We start from the raw sequence: 21598 nt of genomic DNA, 5'->3' as shown, positions 1-21598 counted from the left end.
TGGAAGATGGAAGGCCATGTAGAAAAGAACCAAGAAACTCCAGTTATCAGCCTGAACTGCCATACAGGTCTGTCAGAATAATTCGAATTCCCAAGCTCTAATCTAGTACTGAATGACCCCCATAGTATGAACAATACCAGCAGAAAAAGTGCCCCAACTGTCAACCTACAGAATAAAGAGAAATGGTAAGTCAATATTGCCTTAAGTCACTAAATTTTGAGATTTGTTACAAAGCAATTCAGACACAGACACAGCATCTAATAAATGTGCATGCAGGAAAGAAAGGAAGAGATGACAGATTCCCCTAACTAATTTCTAATTCAAAGAATACCTAGTTTCCTCATAAATAGCAGTAACTTAGAGTTTTTCATCCTCTATAGTCATATATTACTGCTTTGAGAAGTTATAAGGTAGCTTCAATCAGCTCTAAGAAACTTAAATTTTGGATTCCACATGTAAGCAGCAAAGCTATAGAATCAAAGCAACTCTAGGAAAAAAAAAATTTTTTTAATTGTTTTTATTTTTAATTATTATGGATACAGAAAAGCTGCACATATTTATGGGGTATATGTTATAATTTGATACAAACATACAAAATGTAATGACCAAATCAGGGTATTTGGGATATCTATCACCTCAAACATTTTATCATTTATTTGTGTTAGGAACATTCCATTGAAGTCATGGAGACAGAGACTAGAATGATGGGTACCAGAAGACGGAAAAAGTAGTAGTGATGTGGGAATTAAGAGGAGATAGCTAATAGGTATAAAAATACAGTTAGGAAGAATAACATCTAGTGTTCAGTAGCACAATCGAGTGACTATAGTTAATAATTTATTGTATATTTCAAAACAAGGAAAAATAATTTTATAAGCATTACATCCTTATTAAGAGCCACCTAGTTATGACCTCCTCTCTCTTAGAACTAAAATGTCTCATCTTTCTCCTTCTTCAGTGGACAGATATCAGAGGGTCTCAGAATCATATGCTATATATTCCCAACCAATATGCCAGATCTAATGAGGCAAGATCTCTAGGAGTGAGAACACTTTATTACTTAAAAGAACACTCCAATTGGTGTTGGGGTAAAGAATGAGACTGACAACGGAAAACAAAATAACCTTCAACTTTATTTTTAAAGTTTTATTAATTAAAAAATAAACTTGAAGAAAAGATAAAATGTTAGCTGTCAATTCTGGGTAGTATACACAAAAATGTTTATTATTTTTAGGCTTTTGTATTTGAAAATTTTCTGAAGAAAAAATAAAGCAGATGGAATGAGAATGATAACAGAAGAAAAAGGCACCTGTGGGAAGGTGAACATGTGAATACCTAGGACAGATACCACCAAATGCTAGTGAAGTTGGTAAAGATACTTAGCTAGAAATCTATAAAGCTTGCTAAAGGCTAAATGTGGGCTAACATGAGAGTGTGAAGTTGGCAGCTCCAGACATAGCAAGGCTGAAACCCTCTAGCACAGGGAAGACTGGGGAAGGTCCTGAGAAAGCTTCTACTCTAATGCTGACAGGGAGAGAGGAAAGAAAATCACTGCTGAAATCCACTTCAGACCTATCTCCCCTACAAAACCAAAGCCTTAATCTTTAGAGGCAAGGGCAACAAAATTGTAGCTATATAGTGCACTGGTAGAAGCCCACTGCAGACAGGAGAAACGGAATAGATGAAAGTCTTAGCCTGAAGGAGGGACAGGAATACCTGCCAGGCCCCACATTCTGAGAGAGAATCAGAAACCTTGAGGCCCAAATTTACAGTCTGCCTAGAAAAGAAACTTAACTAGAACATCAGAGAATATCCCCTTCCTTACCTGCCCCCTCACCTTCACCTCAAGGCCAATCTAACAACGGTTGAGTAAAGATAACACTGAAATACAGGTGGGAAAGCTGTAAGAAACACATTCTCTCTGGGGAGCTGTGCAAAGGGAAGATCCAAATCTAAGTGGGAGACCTAAAGTCAAGTGGACCACAAACGTGAAACCCTAACCCAAGTCCTGACCAGAACAGCTCAATCTTGCATACATGAAAGGCATGGCCTACACTAAAGGCAGGGTCAAGGCTCCTACACAAAATGTTCAGCTTTCAACAACACACAAATCACAAGATATCCAAAATGTTCAGCTTTCAACAACACACAAATCACAAGATATCCAAAATGTTCAGCTTTCAACAACACACAAATCACAAGATATCCAAAATGTTCAGCTTTCAACAACACACAAATCACAAGATATCCAAAATGTTCAGCTTTCAACAACACACAAATCACAAGATATCCAAAATGTTCAGCTTTCAACAACACACAAATCACAAGATATCCAAAATGTTCAGCTTTCAACAACACACAAATCACAAGATATCCAAAATGTTCAGCTTTCAACAACACCACAAATCACAAGATATCCAAAATGTTCAGCTTTCAACAACACACAAATCACAAGATATCCAAAATGTTCAGCTTTCAACAACACACAAATCACAAGATATCCAAAATGTTCAGCTTTCAACAACACACAAATCACAAGATATCCAAAATGTTCAGCTTTCAACAACACACAAATCACAAGATATCCAAAATGTTCAGCTTTCAACAACACCACAAATCACAAGATATCCAAAATGTTCAGCTTTCAACAACACCACAAATCACAAGATATCCAAAATGTTCAGCTTTCAACAACACACAAATCACAAGATATCCAAAATGTTCAGCTTTCAACAACACCACAAATCACAAGATATCCAAAATGTTCAGCTTTCAACAACACCACAAATCACAAGATATCCAAAATGTTCAGCTTTCAACAACACCACAAATCACAAGATATCCAAAATGTTCAGCTTTCAACAACACCACAAATCACAAGATATCCAAAATGTTCAGCTTTCAACAACACCACAAATCACAAGATATCCAAAATGTTCAGCTTTCAACAACACACAAATCACAAGATATCCAAAATGTTCAGCTTTCAACAACACCACAAATCACAAGATATCCAAAATGTTCAGCTTTCAACAACACACAAATCACAAGATATCCAAAATGTTCAGCTTTCAACAACACCACAAATCACAAGATATCCAAAATGTTCAGCTTTCAACAACACCACAAATCACAAGATATCCAAAATGTCAACGGAACAAAAGTCTGAAGAGACAAATCAATCAACAATTTCAAAATCAGATGTAAAAAAGAAGCTGAAACTTTCAGGAGGGAATTTAAAATAATGATTAACATGTTAAATGCTCTAATGAAAAAAGTAGAACATATGAATGATCAGAGAGGCAAATTCATCACACATATTAAAACTGTAAGAAAGAGCCAAATGGCAATGATAGAAATTAAGAGCACAGTAACAGAAATAAAGGCCTTCAACAGAGTCACAGGTAAACTTGATATAGCCAAAGAAAGAATTGGCTGGCCAAGCGCAGTGGCTCACGCCTGTAATCCCAGAACTATCGGACTCTGAGGCGATGGATCGCCTGAGGTCAGGAGTCTGAGACCAGCCTGACCAACATGGAGAAACCATGTCTCTACTAAAAATACAAAAACTAGCCAGCCATGGTGGTGTGTGCCTGTAATCCCAGTTACTTGGGGGCTGAGGCAGTAGAATCGCTTGAACCCAGGAGGCGGAGACTGCAGTGAGCTGAGATCCTATCACTGGACGCAAGTCTGGGTGACCGAGCAAGACTCTGTCTCAAAAAAAAAAAAAAAAAAAAAAAGATTTGGTTAAGTACAAGGCAGGTCAATAGAAATTATTCAAATTGAATTTATGAAGAAAAGGTAGTAGAGAAAGAAAGGAAAAAATCCAAAAAGCAAACAACAACAAGAAACTGAGCAGAGGAGCCGTGGGACAGTACCACACGTTGTAATGTAGACATAATCAGAATCCCAAAAGGAGGAAGAGAGTGGAAATAGAGTGGCAATGATCAATGAAAAACATTGGTCAAGAATTTTCCAAAATCAGTGAATGCCACCCATCTACACATTCAAAAAACTTGGAGAACATCTAACAGGATAAATACCTACGAATCTCATATTCAAATGCCTGAAACCAAAGACAAAGAGAAACTATAGACAGCTAGAGAAAGACATATTACACAGAAAGAAAGCACAAATGGAATCAACAGAAACAGCAAGGTGACAGATTGTTAAACCAACAATATCAAATCACTTTAAATATGAATGTCCTAACTCATGGGTTAAAAGTAGAGATTGCCAGATTAGGTTAAAAAAGCAACATCCAATTATATGTTGCCTATAAAAATCCACCTACATAAAAAGATATAGATAGGTTAAAAGTTAAAAAAAAGATAAAAATGTATCATGCAAACACTAATCAAAACAAAGTAGGAATAGATACATTAATTGCAGACAAAATAGACTTCAGAACAGAAAATAATATCAGAGACAAAATGGCAAACTAGGCTGGGTATGGTGGCTCATGCCAGTAATCCCAACACTTTGGGAGGCCAAAGTAAAAGGATCACTTGAGGCCAGGAGTTTGAAACCAGCCAGGGCAACATAGCAAGACCTTGTCTCCACAAAAATTAAAAAGCTGGGTGTGGTGGTGTGTACCTGTGGTCCTAACTTCTTGGGAGGCTAAAGTGGGAGGATCACTTGAGCCCAAGAATTCAAGGCAGCAGTGAACTATGATCGTACCACAGCACTCCATTCTGGGCAACAGAGACAGATACTTCTCAAACAAAGAGATAAATTACATAATGATAAAGGGCTCAATTCTATGACATACAATGCTAATATGTAAGCATTAATCACAAAACTTCAAAACATACGAGACAAAACTGACAGATCTAAAAGGTAACACAGGCAAGTCTACATTCATAGCTGGAGATATTAGCATTCCTCTTAAGGCAACTGATAGAACAAATAAGCAGAAAGTCAATAAGGATACAGATAATCTGTGAGCCAACATTACCTAATTAATGTTTAGAAAACATTCCACCCAACAAAAACAGAATACTCATTCCTTTCAAGTGAACATGGAACATCCACGAAAATACATCATATTCTGAGCCATAAAACAAAACTTAACACATTTTTAAAAATCATACAAAGTATAATCTCAGACCATAACAAAAGTAAACTAGAAATCAATAACAACAACAACAACAAAAAGTAGAATGTCACCAAATATTTGTAAGGTAACACTTCTAAATAATGCATGGATCTCGGGTCCATAGGTTCCAAAATGACAGTGAAGCAAACAGGGTTCGCTCCTGACCATAGAAAATAAACAAATATACAGTGGCAAGACAGTCACCAGCAATATCCCAGAACTCAAATGAGTATGAGACAGTTTTGGAGCTTTTCCAGAGAAGTGAAAAAACTCTGAGCAGACAGTAAGAAAGCTGGACTTCCACATCTATGATGCCTCTCCCCACAACCTGCCCAGCACAACTACATGAAAAATTTCCCTGTCCTAGGTTTCTACACTAGAAAAAATGAGATTCAGGTCAACACCAGCTTCCCCACTATTGTGGGGATCTCTGCAAGGAGACCTGTCCCTGCCTCAACCCATGGGAAACATCATGAGTGCCTAAAGGAAGAAATATGCCTGAGGACAAAGACAAAGAGGAAAGGCAGGACTGCCGTCCCCAGTCTTGGAAACTCTAACTGCTCTGTAACTTGAAGAGGAGAGAACACCTCCAAATTCATTCTAGAAGGCCAGCATTACCTTGATACCAAAACAAGACAAGGATACAACAAAAAAAGAATTATATGCCAATATCACCAATAAACACAGATGTAAAAATGCTCAACAACATATTAGCAAAATGAATTCAGCAACACCTTAAAAAGATCATGCACCATGATCAAGTGAGATTCATCCCAGGGATACAGGATAGCTCAACATACACAAATCAATAAATGTAAAACACCATATTAAAAGAACCAAGAACACAAAAACCATATAATTTAAATATGTGCTGAAAAGGCATTTGATGAAATTCAATATCTCTTTCTGACAAGCCCCGACCCCCCACAACAAAATAGGTATAGAGGGAACATACTCAAAATAATTAAGGCCATATATGACAAATCCACAGCTAAAATCATATGGAAACAGTGAATAATTAAAAGTCATCCCTCAAAGATCTGGAACAAGACAAGAATGCCCCCTTTCACTATTTTTATTCAACATAATACTAGAAGCCTTAGGCAGGGTAATAAGGTAAGAGAAATAAATAAAGGGCATCCAAATTGGAAAGGAAGAAGTCAAATCACCCTTGTTTGACAACAATATGATCTTATATTAGAAAAACCTAAAGACTCCACCAAAAAACTGTTTCAACCAATAAATGAATTCAGCAAAGTTGCAAGATATAAAATCAATATACAAAATTCACTACTATTTATATACACCAACAGCAAACAACATTCTGAAAATGTTACAATAGTTACAAATAATATGAAATACCTAGAAATTAATTTAACCAAAGAAGTGAAAGACCTATATTAATACAAAGAAAACTACAACACTGACGAAAGGAATCGAAGAGAATACCAAAACATGGAAAGATATTCCATGTTCATGGATTAGAAGAATTCGTATTCAGACAAAGGCACCAATGTAACAGAATAGAGAACCCAGATGTAAATCTACACATCTGGAACCAACTCACTTGGAACCAACTCATTTTCGACAAACATGCCAAAATCATTCATTGGGGAAAGGACAGTCTTTTCAATATGAAAACTGAAGAACCACAATGCAGAAGAATGAAACTAGACCACTATCTCTCACCATACACAAATACCAAATCAAAATGGATTAAAGCCTTAAATATAAGACCCAAAACTATGAAATGACTAGAGGAAAATATTGGAGAAATGCTCCAGGACATTGGTCTGGGCAAAAATTTTCTGTGTGAGACTTCAAAAGCACAGGCAACACAATTAAAAATAGACAAGTGGAGTTAACATCAAGCTAAAAATCTTCTATACAGCAAAGGAAATAATCAACACAGTGAAGCATCAATCCACAGAATGGGAGAAAATATTTGACAAATATCCATCTGACAAGCAATTAATAATCAGAATACATAAGGGACTTAAACATACCCTTTATCACCACTCCTATTCAACACAGTCCTGAAAGTCCTGGCCAGAGCAACCAGGCAGCAAAAAGAAATAAAAGGCATCCAAATAGGAAAAGAGGAAGCAAACTATACCTGTTTGCAGAAAACATGATTCTGTATCTAGACAATCCCATAGTCTGCACAAAAGCTCCTTGATCTCATAAACAACTTCAGCAAAGTGTCAGGATACAACATCAAGGTAAAAAATCACTAGCATTTTTATACAGAAACAACATCCAAACTGACAGCCAAATCAGGAATGTAATCCCATTTACAATTGCCACAAAAATAAAATACTAATGACCACAACTAACCAGGGAGGTGAATCTCTACAATGAGAATTATTAATACAAAACACTGCTCAAGGAAATCAGAGATGACACAAACAAATGGAAAAACATTCCAGGCTCACGGGTTGGAAGAATCAATATTGTTAAAATAGTCACACTGCCAAAACAATTTACAGATTCCAGGCTATTCCCATCAAACTACCAAAGACATTCTTCACAGAATTAAAGAAAGCTATTTTAAATTTCATATGGAACAAAAATGAGCCCAAATAGTCAAGGTAAACCTAAGCAAAAAGAACAAAGCTAAAGGTTACAGTAACCAAAACACCATGGTACTGGCATAAAAACAGACATACAGAGCAATAGAACAGAATAGAGAGCCCAGAAATAATGCCACACCTGCAGCCATCTGATCTCTGACAAAGCTGACAAAAGCAAGCAATGGGGAAAGAACTCCCTGTTCAATAAATGGTGCTGGGAAAACTGGCTAGCCATATGCAGAAGACTGAAACTGGGCTCCTTCATTATGCCATATAAAAAATCAACTCAAAATGGATTAAAGACTTGATGTAAAGCATAAAACTATAAAAACTCTCAGAAGATAAACTAGGAAATACCATTCTGGACATGGTCCCTGGCAAAGATTTCATGACGAAGACACCAAAAGCAATTGCAACAAAAACAAAAATTGACAAATGGGACCTAATTAAACTAAAGAGCTTCTGCACAGCAAAAGAAATTATCAACAGAGTAAACAGGCAACCTACATAATGGGAGAAAATATTTGCAAACTATGTATCTGACAAAGGTCTAAAATTCAGAATCTACAAGGAACTTAAATTTACAAGCAAAAAATAAATGGCCTCATTAAAAAGTGAGCAAAGGCTGCGTGCAGTGGCTCACGCCTACAATCCCAGCACTTTGGGAGGCTGAGGCGGGTGGACCACAAGGTCAAGAGACTGAGACCATCCTGGCCAAAATGGTGAAACCCCATCTCCACTAAAAATACAAAAAGCAGCTGGTTATGTTGGTGGACGCCTGTAATCCCAGCTACTTGGGAGGCTGAGGCAGGAGAATTGCTTGAACCTAAGAGGCAGAGGTTGCAGTGAGCTGAGATCACACCACTGCACTGCAGCCTGGCGAAAGAGCAAGACTCTGTCTAAAACAAACAAACAAACAAACAAATAAATAAATAAATAAATAAATAAAGTGAGCAAAGGACATGAACACTTTTCAAAAGAAGACATATGCTGTGGCCAAAAAGCATATGAAAATATGCTCAATATTACTAATCATTAGAGAAATGCAAATCAAAACTGCAATGAGATACCACCTTGTATCAGTCAGAATGGCTACTATTAAAAAGTCAAAAAAATAACAGATTTTGGTGAGGCTGCAGAAAATAGTGAATGCACATACACTGCCAGTGATACTGTAAACTAGTTCATTTAAAGTAGTATGGCAATCCTCAAAGAACCTGAAATAGAACTACCATTCAACCCAGCAATCCCATTACTGGGTATATACCCAAAAGAATATAAATTGCTCCACCATAAACACACATGCATGCATATGTTCACTGCAACACTTTTCACAAAGCAAAGACATGGAAATCAACCTGAATGCCCATCAACAGTAAACTGGATAAAGAAAATGTGGTACACATGCACCATAAAATACTACACAGTGCATGCTGGGCTTAATTCCTAGCTGATAGGTTGATAGGTGCAGCAAACCACCACGGCACACATTTACCTATGTAACAAACCTGCACATCCTGCACATGTACACCAGAACTTAAAAATTAAAAATAAACCCTGCCTCTAATATAACAGTTAACAGTGGAGGACCAAACACTTTCTCCCCAAATCAGGAAAAAGGCCAGGATATCTTCCCTCACCACTCCCCATTCAACATTGACTAGAAGTCCTAATCATTAAGTTTAAAAAAGATAAACGGCATGTAGGTTGAAAAAGAAGAAAAACACTGATGAAAGAAATCCAAGGATGTCTAAATAAATCAAGAAATATAATTTTCATCAACTGGAAGACTGAATATTTTTAAGATGTTTTCTCACAAATTTAATTTATATTTTGATTGTAATCTCAATCAAAATGCCAGCAAGATTTTTTGTAGATACAGACAAGCTGATTTGAAAATTCACAGGAAGAGACAAAGGAATTAGATTAGCTAAAACAATTCTGAAAAAGAGTAACAAAGCTGGAAGACCAACACAACCTGATCTCAAGGCTATAAAGCTAGAGTAATCAAGCCGTGTAGTATTGATGCTAGGATAGACAGATAGATTAATGGCACAGAAAAGTAAAGCCAGAAATAGACCCATACAAATAGGGTCATTTATATTTTACAAGTGGATAAAGGAAACTCAATGAAGAAAGATAATCTTTTAAACAAATGTTGAAACAACTGGATATCCATATGTAGAAAAATAAATCTCAACATCTATCTCACAAGTTGTAAAAAACCTTAACTCAAATGGATCATAAACCTATGTGTAAACCTAAAACTATAAAATGCCTAGAATAAAATCTGCATGACCTTGAGATTGGTGATGAGTTTTTAGGTATAATATGAAAAATATGGCAGGGCGCGGTGGCTCAAGCCTGTAATCCCAGCACTTTGGGAGGCTGAGACGGGCGGATCACAAGGTCAGGAGATCGAGACCATCCTGGCTAACATGGTGAAACCCCGTCTCTACTAAAAAATACAAAAAACTAGCCGGGCGAGGTGGCGGGCGCCTGTAGTCCCAGCTACTCGGGAGGCTGAGGCAGGAGAATGGCATATAAACCCGGGAGGCGGAGCTTGCGATAAGCTGAGATCCGGCCACTGCACTCCAGCCCGGGCGACAGAGCGAGACTCCGTCTCAAAAAAAAAAAAAAAAAAAAAAAAAAAAAAAAAAACAGAAAAATGAAAAATATAATCTATAAACAAAAAAATGATGAACCGGACTTAATCAAAATTAAAAACTCTTCCTCTGCAAAACACATTAAGAGAATGACAAGGTAATTCACAAACTCGTAGAATATGTTTGTAAATCATGTATCTCATAAAGGACTTATATCTAGGACATATAAAGAACTCTGAAAACTCAACAAAAAAAGTTCAACAAAAAGAAACTTATGAAAGGTCAGACAACTTCATTAGTCATTAGAGAAATGCAAATTAGGCTTAGGCCGGGCGCGGTGGCTCAAGCCTGTAATCCCAGCACTTTGGGAGGCCGAGACGGGTGGACCACAAGGTCAGGAGATCGAGACCATCCTGGCTAACATGGTGAAACCCCGTCTCTACTAAAAAATACAAAAAACTAGCCGGGCGAGGTGGCGGGCGCCTGTAGTCCCAGCTACTCGGGAGGCTGAGGCAGGAGAATGGCGTGAACCCGGGAGGCAGAGCTTGCAGTGAGCCAGGATCCGGCCACTACACTCCAGCCTGGGTGACAGAGTGAGACTCCGTCTCAAAAAAAAAAAAAAAAAAAAGAGAAATGCAAATTAAAACCACAGTGAGATACCACTGTGTACCTAGAACAGTTATAATAAAAAAACTGACATTAACAAATGGTGGGTAGGATTTAGAGCAGCGCAATTATCTTTCCTGGCTAAGGGGAATGAAAAATTGTACAGTCACTTTGAGAGACAGTTTGGTATAGTTTATTACGAAGTTAAACATTGACTTACCATACAACTCAGCAATAGAACTTCCAGGCATTTATCCAAGTAAATTGAAAACATATGTTCCTACAAGAATCTGTATGTGAATGTGATGGTACTAAGGTGACTGACAGATGACTCTGTGTGATTGTTGAAAACCAACATTGTACATCACAGATGATACTTTTCAAAAAGACATCTGACTAGATTGTAAAATAAAAATATGTTCATAGAAGGCAAAGCTCAATATATATGAAGAAAAAGTCTCTTCAAAATTAATCAGAAAGGTCCAATTCATTCCCATATGAAATCCCAACAACATGTTTCATGGAACCTGGCCAACTAATTCTAAAATTAACATGGCTATATATCATGCAAGAACAGTCAAGGTATTTAGAAAAACAAAAACTAAGAAGCAGAGCTGTACTACCAGATATCAAAATATATTTTAAAGCTACACCAATTAAAATGTTTTATTTGTATAGAACAGACATACATATCACTGCAACAGAATGGAAAGTCTAAAAACATATACATATGTTTATGTATATGAAATATACATAAATAAATAAATATGTATATTTATAAATAAATAAATAAATAATAAATAAATATGTATATGAAATATACATAAATAAATATGAAAAATACTATATGAAAAATTGGCATATGATGGAGTAGAATAAAGACTTGACTGTTCAATGAAGTATGTGAAGACCAATAATTTTCCATATGGAAAAAAATAGAATTATATCTCTACCCCATAGTGTATTCAAATAAATTCCAGATGGATTAAAAACCAAAACAAAAAATAGAACTTCAACTCTTACAAGAGAATGTCCTTATAACATCATAAAGGAAATCATTAAGGTCAAGTTGAGTAAATCTGACTATATCACAAGTAATATTTGTAAAAGATGTCATAAACAATTTTTTTAAAAATACCAGACCAGAAACGCATTAGGAGAAGATGCTGCAAAGTATGGAAGATGAGTATTCAAAATATATTAAAAACACCTAAAAACCAATGAGAAAAAAAAGAATCTAATTCAAAAATAGGCAAAGGCTATGGACAGGCAATTTACAAATATATTTGTAAGGTTTTAATTACATTAGATATTAGTATATAAATCTTAATAATTTGGGAAATGCAAATTAAAGTACTCCATGTTGGGAAGACAGTAGTAACAAAGCGAAGTCCTGCCTCTAATGGCCATTATATTCACACGCACGTGTGTGTGTGTGTGTGCGCGTGCGCGTGCATGTATGTCTGCTGAAAGTGTTAAATAAACTTGAGATATAGTAATAAGTGCTATGAAATCATTAAAACAGAAAAATGTGATAGTGTCATAGCAATGGGAAGCTAGCGGATGTGTGTGTGCGCGCACGTGCATGTATGACTGCTGAAAGTGTTAAATAAACTTGAGATATAGTAATAAGTGCTATGAAATCATTAAAACAGAAAAATGTGATAGTGTCATAGCAATGGGAAGCTAGCGGAATGGGGAACAATACAGCACATACCAGATGCCTGAATGAAAAGTAGTCAGGTCTCAAAAGAAAGAGTTAACAGTACTCCAACACCATGCTTTGTACTTTGATCTAATACTGTATATATTATCAGTATATCGAGTAAATCAGATTTCTTCATTGCACATTCTTAGCAAATATTATACACATTATTGAAGTATGTTTTATCCAAGTTTTAAAATTTAAGGCAAAGAGTTATAGACATCATACCCCCAGAAAAGACAGAATCCCAACATATTTTTCCACATGAAATTCACATTTGTTAAGTTAAAAAAAGATAACTATTCTGGTGAAAATTACTATTTAAATATAGTAAGAAAATTATCATAATAATTGTTTTTTTCTACAGCCAAAAGTAACCCTGGAAAAAATAAGCATATACCTGAATATAATGGCGAAGAACATACAGAATTTCCTCATTTTGAGCTTTTGCAGATAATACTTTGTGAAATGCACTAAATGTTCTAGTACCCATTTCGGCATAGAGAATCACCACTGGTAAGTTCTCTTTGTTTGTAGGAAATTTATGATCTCCTTTAAATAGATAAGGTCTAGTCCTAAGAAAAAAGCAAAACACAAAGTTTTGAAAGAATTGAAAGTCAATGGCATATCAATTCTGTATAACTGCTGCTTACCAAACAATTCATAATATACATAATCACAGAAAAAGAATTTAAATTTCCTGTGATGACTTTGTACACATAACTTGAACTAAATGACAGAAAAGAAATAAAGAATTTGGTTAACCCAAATCTAATATTAAAAATACTTTATTTCCCAACAAGGTTTATTATCTTTAAGCAATAACATATAATGGCAACACAATTTTCAGTGAAATAAAATTTATATTTTATTCTATTAGAAGGTTATAATTTTTCATTACAGCTCATATTTCCTGAAAACAAGGTACAAACATTTAAGGAACAAAGCAAAAGTACTACCTTATTCAAAGATTATCAGTACTTAGTATGAACAAGTACTCATCAAATCCCCAAGTATAAGCAAAGAAACCAGGACTCTTACGGTCTAGCACTATTATAAGAAACAGACTTTAACTGATTTCTTATTTGCCAGGCACTGTGCTAGGTTCTTTATACTTATTAGTAAATTCTATTTCACAAAAAAATTAGACAGCTACCATCACCGAAACTTTTAAGTTTCTGAGGTTCAGATAAGTTAACTATTCCGGAAAAGATCAAATGGAAAGCCAGAATTTCAACTCCTGTTTATGGAATTCCAAAGCCCATATGTTTTGTCAATTTATACAGGTAGAAAGCAAACCAAGAGATAAGGAAGTTCAGAGTAACAAGGATGTGGAGAAATAACCTTTTATTTAGTGAATTCTGATCTCTACAATCATTCAGTCAATTACTACCTTTGGATAACAGATGTTAAGGACAGAAGAAAAAAGGGTATGAGTAACATTCCTACAGCATGTTAGTGAAAAAAGGCTGGGTTTTGAAATCAGGCAGAATTTGATTCAATTCTAGCTTAACTACTTACTGACTCAACATATTCTAAATCAAAATCATTCAAGCATTCAATCTTATTGACTAACAGAATAATTTGAGATTTCCATAGTTATTTGGCTTAGAATTTGTGATATTACTCAACATCAATATAGAAATGTTATTTATTAAAAGTCTATAAAATTATATAATTCAAGCATCCTTATATTAGTTTATAGTTTGGCTGTTACAGTATGTATACCCTTCCACTTTTTAAATAAACTTTTCATTCAAGTATTAAATCTTCACACATTTATCTACTTTAATTTGATTACTGCTATTCAAGATGTGATTTTTAAATACTACTGTCAATGTTTAGATAGTTGAAGTATAAAATCAATAGAATCTTAGCCCCAAATAGAATTTCACTTCATTATTGATCTTCTCTGTAACAGATGAAGAGACATGAATGTGCAAAACAAGAGACACTGAATTTGCTCTCTTTCTTCATGAGATGCTATTAATAAATGCTAAAAGGATACAAAATCATACTTCACATTTGAAAACAGAAGTGAAAGAGATTCTTGCATGAAAGTATTAAAATTATTCTCATAAATTTTAACTGAAACCTTGGAACTCAAATGTCACTTATATAGCAGCAGGATTATCATTTTATAAACCAAATTTTATCAAATCAGTATCACAGAAGTACATTTAGTAATTTATATAAGGAATCTTAAATTTTAATGTAAGTCTGAGAAATTCTTCCTTCAAAGAATTTACTACTGTTGAAAACTAGAAAGGTTGCCAATAAAAATATGCTAGCACATAAATCTTGAGGTTGAATATAAAAGGAAAAATTAGAGGAAATGGAATAGACTTTACACACAAAGGGCTCTCTACCATTTGCTGAGTCTGTGATCAACAGCATCTTCCTTCCTGTATCTATAGACAACATAACTTTCAAAATTTGCTTTTATGATTAATTCAGGAACGGCTTGGATATATCATAGGTAGAAAAATTATACTTATAGAGGATGGCTGGATAAGAGGAAAACGATCCTTAAAAATCAAATAATTATGTTTAAAGGTAGCAATTTTCATTTACTGAATTGACTTAAGGTGTTAAAGAGAATTAATACAAATTAGCATTGGTAAAAATTTTACGAGTGTAAAACTTCAGCTTTCTGAAGACAATTCTAGAGTATACATTTTAATATACATGTACTTACCTAGAGATTTCAGTTCCAGAAATTTAAGAAAATAATCAAGGTAACTGTGCAAAGATATATGTACAAGGAAGTTCAATTACATATTGTTTAGTGTAAACTACCTATATATCTACCCCGAGGAGTGGAATAATCACACTTATTCATTATGGTATCATTCACTCAATATTTTTCAGCATCTACTACATGGCAGGTCAAGTTTTTGGGAACTGGAGTAAAGGTCACCCTTGTTATGCCTTAGCAAACAACCTGGCTGCATTGTGCTTCTGCCCTAGGGATCTGGGGAAGTTTGAACTTAAAGGGATGACTTAAGATATTTGATGGAAGAAATTTCAAAGCAGCAAAGTGTTCAAGAAGTTGCCTGGTTGCTTCTAACAATGTATGCTCAGAGGCAGGAGCAAAGAAATGGCGTTGGAATTCATATTTAAGAGGGAAACAGAACATAAGTTTGAAAATTTTGCAGCCTTAGCCAGAAAAGAAAAAGCCCATTTTCAGGGGAAGAATCTAAGTGGGCTATTGGGCAACCACTTGCTAGAGAGATTTGCATGACTAAAAGGGAGCCAGGAGCTGACAGCCAAGACAATGAAGAAAAGGCCTGGAAGGTATTTCAGAGCTATATGAGGCAGCCCCTCTCCTCATATGCTCTGAGGTCTAAAAGGAAAAAATGCTCACTGCCCTGTGCCATGCCAGCAGGCTGCAACTTGCATCCAGCTGCTCCAGTTCCACCCTCAGCTCAAAGGGGTGGAGGTAAAGCTCACATCACAGCTCCAGAGGGCACAAGCCATAAGCCCTGGCAGTTTATAGATGGTCTCACGTCTGCAGATGCTCAGAAGGCAAGCATGAAGGAGGTTTGGAGGCCTCCACCTAGATTTAAGAGGATGTATGGAAAAGCCTGGTGCCCAGGCAGGAGCCTGCTACACAGGCAAGGCCCCCAAAGATATTCTACTAGGGCAGTGCATAGAGGAAATGTGGGGTTAGAACCCCCACACAGAGTCCCCACCTGGATACTGCCTAGTGAAGCTAGTGGAGGGGGGGCTGCAACCCTTCAGACCCAAGGATGGTAGATTCACCAGTATCTTGCAGACTCTGCCTGGAAAGCCCAGAGGTACTCAACCCCAACCCATGACAGCAGCCCGCATCCTGCAAAGTTAGAGGGCTGGAGCTGCCCAAGGCCTAGGGAGCCCACCAGGATGTACGTCAGGATGTGGGACATGGAGTCAAGGATTACATGACAGCTTTAAGATTTAGTGCCTGCCTTACTGTGTTTCAGACTTGCATGGGGCCTGTTACCCTTTTCTTTTGGCCAATTTCTCCCTTTGGTAACAGGAATGTTTACCCAATGCCTGCACCACCTCTGTATCTCGGAAGTAAATAACTTGTTGTGATTTTACAGGCTTATAAGTGGAAGCAGATGAGTCTCAGATGGCACTGAGGACACTGGACTTGATGTCGGAATGAGTTAAGCCATGGGGAAGAAACTATTGTAATTTGCAATGTGAGAAGGACATGAGATTTTGGGGACTAGGAATAGAATAATATGGTTTGGGTATTTGTCCCCTCCTCAAATCTCATGTTGAAATGCAATTCCCAGGGGCTTCCCTTACTCTCTTGCTCCTGCTCTCACTATGTGACGTGCCTGTTTCAGCTTCACCTTCCGTCATGGCTGTAAGGTTCCTGAGGCTCTCACCAGAAGTCAAGCAGATGTTAGCGCTATGCTTGTACAGCTTGCAGAACCATGAACCAACTAAACCTCTTTTATTTATAAATTACCCAGCCTCAGGTATTTCTTTATAGTAACACAAAAACAGCCTAACACATAAAATTGGTACATACCAGTAATTTTATTTATTTACATGTAAGAACACATAACTTAATCGGAGAAGGATCTAAGATACCCTTTATAGTACAATAAATGTTTTTTTAAAAATATATCTGTATATAAATATATGCATTAAAAAATAATATATATTAAACTGTTAGCAGAATTATGGGCCATTTTCCCTTTCCACTTTGCATTTTTCTGAAGTATTTGAATTCTTTTATAATGACCATATAGGATTTTTTTTAACTTTAAACATACAGCTTTCCATTTGGGACAAAAGTTTAAAGCCACAAAAAAGACAGTCATATTGATTTGAACTGGCATTTGGAGAGCAGTCCCTGACACTAAATTTTACAGTATCTCCAAAAATATTTACAAAGACACAGAAAGAGACAAAAATTCTTAATGAAGTTGCAAACTAATAACTTTATATCATAAATTGGGAGTAAAGTCTACTTACTATAAAACCTATGCTGTTCAACTTAGAATCATAACTGACAGTCAACCTTACCACTTAAAACAAGAATGTGCTAGTTAAAAAAGAAGAGTAAACTGATTCTTCATCTCTCCCTACTTCCTATTCCACTGTTCAAAAAAATCTATGGTCTGGATCTGCCCCGAAACTTTATAGATATAATATTAAAATGTGAATGAAGGCCAAGAGTGGTAGCTCGTGCCAGTAATCCCAGCACTCTGGGAGGCTGAGGCAGGCAGACTGCTTGAGCTCAGGAGTTTGAGTCCAGCCTGGGCAACACAGCAAGGCCCCGTCTCTACAAGAAATACAAAAATCAGCTGAGCATGGTGGTTTGCACCTGTAGTCCCAACTACTCAGGAGGCTGAGGCAGAAGTACAACCTGAGCCTGGGAAGCAGAGGTTGCAGTGAGACTGCACCACTGCACTCTAGCCTGGGCACTACAGCAAGACCCTGTCTCAGAAAAATAAAATATGAGCTATATATCTGGGGGAAAGTGACAGCAACCATTACCACCCTAAATGACTATAACTTTCTCCCAGTACTCTCTTTTCAACAAGTAAATAAAACTACCATTAAGAAGAATTTTAAGAAATTGGGACAATGAGAATACCACATAGTAAAGAAAGGCAACTTTGATGACCTAAATATACTATAATTGAAAAAAAGAAAAACAAACCAAGTGTTTAGCTCAACCACAGACAGAAGAAAATACATAAATGCAAAATTTATTAGGTTAGAATAAAAAAGCAGAATAAATTTATCAGTCATTTCTTTAAAAAAAGATAAAAACCTAATCTGGAAAAACTGAAGAAAATGAAAACTAAAGAAAATCTAGGAAGGAGAAACATACCTACAGAGAGGAAAAAATTAAAATATTTATATTACTATAAATAACCTATGTAAAAACAAATTATATGCTTAAATAAGAAAAAACAACCATTGACCAATATTGATAAGAGGTCACAAACCCAAGAGTATATGCCTAAAGTTCACAAAAGGAAAAAAAAAATTATTAACTATACCCTGTATACAGAGAGAGGCGGGGAGAATGTTTCTGTCAGGCTGCAGAATTGTTTTACCCTACTTACAAGCTAGTAAGTTAGCTTTTTACCGTTTCATGGATTCTGGCAACAGACAGAAACTTCTGAGTCGGAAACAAGAACTTGATACTTGTGGCACAGCAAGCAACATGAGCATTAGTATGTTTACATGAGTCCCCATGGCCCCACATTCCATAGGGAAAAGATGGACCCACAAGAATTCTACACAGGCAGTGGGTATGGATCACACCTAACGAACACTGAGTGTGGGAAACCCATTATTTAATAACAAGCAGTAAGTAAGCTGCCCTTTGTCCCAGGGGAAAACATTAACTTATCCCTCAAAGTCACTTACTGAAAACACCCCGAGAAAAGGCCATGGTAAAGAGCAGTCAGGGCCTCACACGGTCTTGGCATAGTCAGCCTGTCTCTATTCCCACTTATCAGGGAATGGGTTTATAATATGTACATCTATAGGAGTACACCAGACGGTCAGATGGGCAAGTGCAAATTACTTTTGCAGTGTGCAAGCCCCAAGGAGTGCTATTTTTAATCTACCCATCTGTAGTCTTCCAAGTGGCAGACCAGACAGGTAGGCCACTGGCAACAGCACAAGAGTCAGTATAAATGTATTATATTTCATCAAGGGGTCAGATTTTGTTCAGGGAGAGGAGGACGGCCTTGAGTTCTGCCCACTGAGTAGAGTGACCACTTCAGCTTTTGGTTTTACAAGGCTTATGCCTGGTGGAATGGCAGCAGAGGCAGTCCAAAGATCCCACCAGCTGTTAACTTAGTTAAACATACCAGCAGCCTGGCCCAGGCATTTAGGGAAACCACTGTGAACTGAGGGCCCCCTTTTGAGCCAGTGATCTTACTTCAGGTAGTGAAATGGGTTCACTCCCAAAAGAGTAGCTGCCACTTTTTCACATATACCTGGTATCATGCTAGGGCCAAGAAGCTATGCTTTTGAATACATAATTTCCATTTGAGCAGAGAGGCTTCCACCTTGCCAGACACTGACTCCTAGTTGAACTACATGAAAATGTAAATGTCATATGGTAGAGTCACAAGGCCTCCATGGGTCAGGCGTTCAGTTTCTTTTTTTTTTTTTTTTTTTTTTTTTTTGAGGCGGAGTCTCGCTCTGTCGCCCGGACTGGAGTGCAGTGGCCAGATCTCAGCTCACTGCAAGCTCCGCCTCCTGGGTTTACGCCATTCTCCTGCCTCAGCCTCCCGAGTAGCTGGGACCACAGGCGCCCGCCACCTCGCCCGGCTAGTTTTTTGTATTTTTTAGTAGAGACGGGGTTTCACCGTGTTAGCCAGGATGGTCTCGATCTCCTGACCTCGTGATCCGCCCGTCTCGGCCTCCCAAAGTGCTGGGATTACAGGCTTGAGCCACCGCGCCCGGCCAGGCGTTCAGTTTCAACAAGAGTTTAGCAGCAGCTTAAGAACTGCTCATTTTAAAAAGGGGTGTGTACTAAGTGGCTGAGTCAGGCAGGTGGCACTATTGTACTTGGAAAGAGTCTCTCTGGGTAGTCCAGCAGCTATGAAGTCTATATAAAGTTGTGATTGTCTTTTCTCCTCCTGGGATTGATTCTTTGTTGTTTCTGCTGGACCACCTGGGAGTGTCTATGTGTGGTAGTCTCTGAATGAGAGTTTCCCTCTGGGCTTCACAAACATTAACAGCATTCACAGTGTAAGCATGTAAAATACCAATACCAGTTATACAATCAGAGCCGAAAAAAAATCCATTAAATCAGACAAATTTGAGTGCCTTTTCCTTAGGAGCACAGATCAAGGAACATGTATTGGACTACAACACAATCAGGAGACTGCTATCACCCACCAAGAGCACAGGGAGAAAGAGGAGGGCAGTGGGAAGAAATGTTAAGTGTTGACCCTTTTTCTTCTTGACCCATGGGCCCTTAGGAACTTCCTCTTCCAGAAGCTATGTGTCAGTCAGCATCCCACCCATGACAGTCTCCAAAACTATCAACAACTATAAAAATCTAAGGTATGATTTTACCTGACTTACAAACTAATAAGTTAGCCTTTTATTCTTTTATGGGTTCTGATAGAAGACATAAGACTCCTGGGTCAAAGACAAATGACTTTATTGCTCATGACATAGAGCAAGCAATATAAGCATTATTATGCTTGCCCCCAAAGTCCCACAGGGGGTGACAAAATATGGACTTAGATGGATCCAACAGAGTTGGCATATGTTTGCATTAAGGAACACTGGGCTTGGGGAAGCACTGTTTTATAGTAAGCAATAAAACATGCTTGATCCCTGCCCCCATTCCCAAAGGCAAACATTACCTCATTCCTCAAGGGTGCTTACTGCAAACACAACCCTGAGAAATGGCCCAGGTAAAGAGAGGTCAGGACCTGGCATTTTTTGCTGGTCAGACCAAGAAAGAACATGCAAGGACTCACAGGGCCCGTGGCAGACTGACTTTCCTAATAGTTTGATGTGAATTTCTTTTGTAATCTTCAAGGTACATTAGTTTCTATAATTATAAAATTTGACATCAGAAATCAATGACAATAAATTTTAAACATTACAAAATTTCCTTTAAAAGATGCACTAGGAAAGGAAAAAATATACACTAGTGTTAACAATTTTATAGTGAGTCTAATAATGCCATAAAGGAATAGATAATTCCTATATTAACTCATCCAGAATAAGAATAACATGGCTGCCTAATTCGCTATATGAAAGTACAATGACTGATAAAAATTAAAGATGTCAAATAATTTCAATACATGTACAGCTATTCATTTATTAAAACAGAAACATGGAAACAAAATGAAAGCAATCTAATTCAAAAGCAAATTAAGGTAATCTCACACCATTAATAACCAGTAGTTCCCCTCAGAACTGAAAAGAAGGTATAATATTTCAAAGTATTTTGTAATATATTAGTATGTTCAATGAGAAAAACCTTGTATCCATCTCAATAGATGAAAAAATAATT

The 21598-nt window shown here is 36.9% G+C and overlaps 1 protein-coding gene across 1 annotated transcript in view; it reads right to left on the bottom strand.

The window, feature by feature from the left end:
- Window positions 1-21598, bottom strand: part of UGGT2 (UDP-glucose glycoprotein glucosyltransferase 2) — a 270417-nt gene that overhangs the window by 222224 nt on the left and 26595 nt on the right. Inside the window, exon 5 of the mRNA XM_010358916.2 lies at window positions 12989-13163. Coding sequence (XP_010357218.2) covers window positions 12989-13163 — 175 coding nt within the window. The remainder of the gene's footprint in view (window positions 1-12988; window positions 13164-21598) is intronic.

This window comes from Rhinopithecus roxellana, chromosome 18 (genome assembly GCF_007565055.1).
Source record: "Rhinopithecus roxellana isolate Shanxi Qingling chromosome 18, ASM756505v1, whole genome shotgun sequence".
Lineage (NCBI taxonomy): Eukaryota > Metazoa > Chordata > Mammalia > Primates > Cercopithecidae > Rhinopithecus > Rhinopithecus roxellana.
This window is presented reverse-complemented; position numbering and strand designations above follow the sequence as displayed.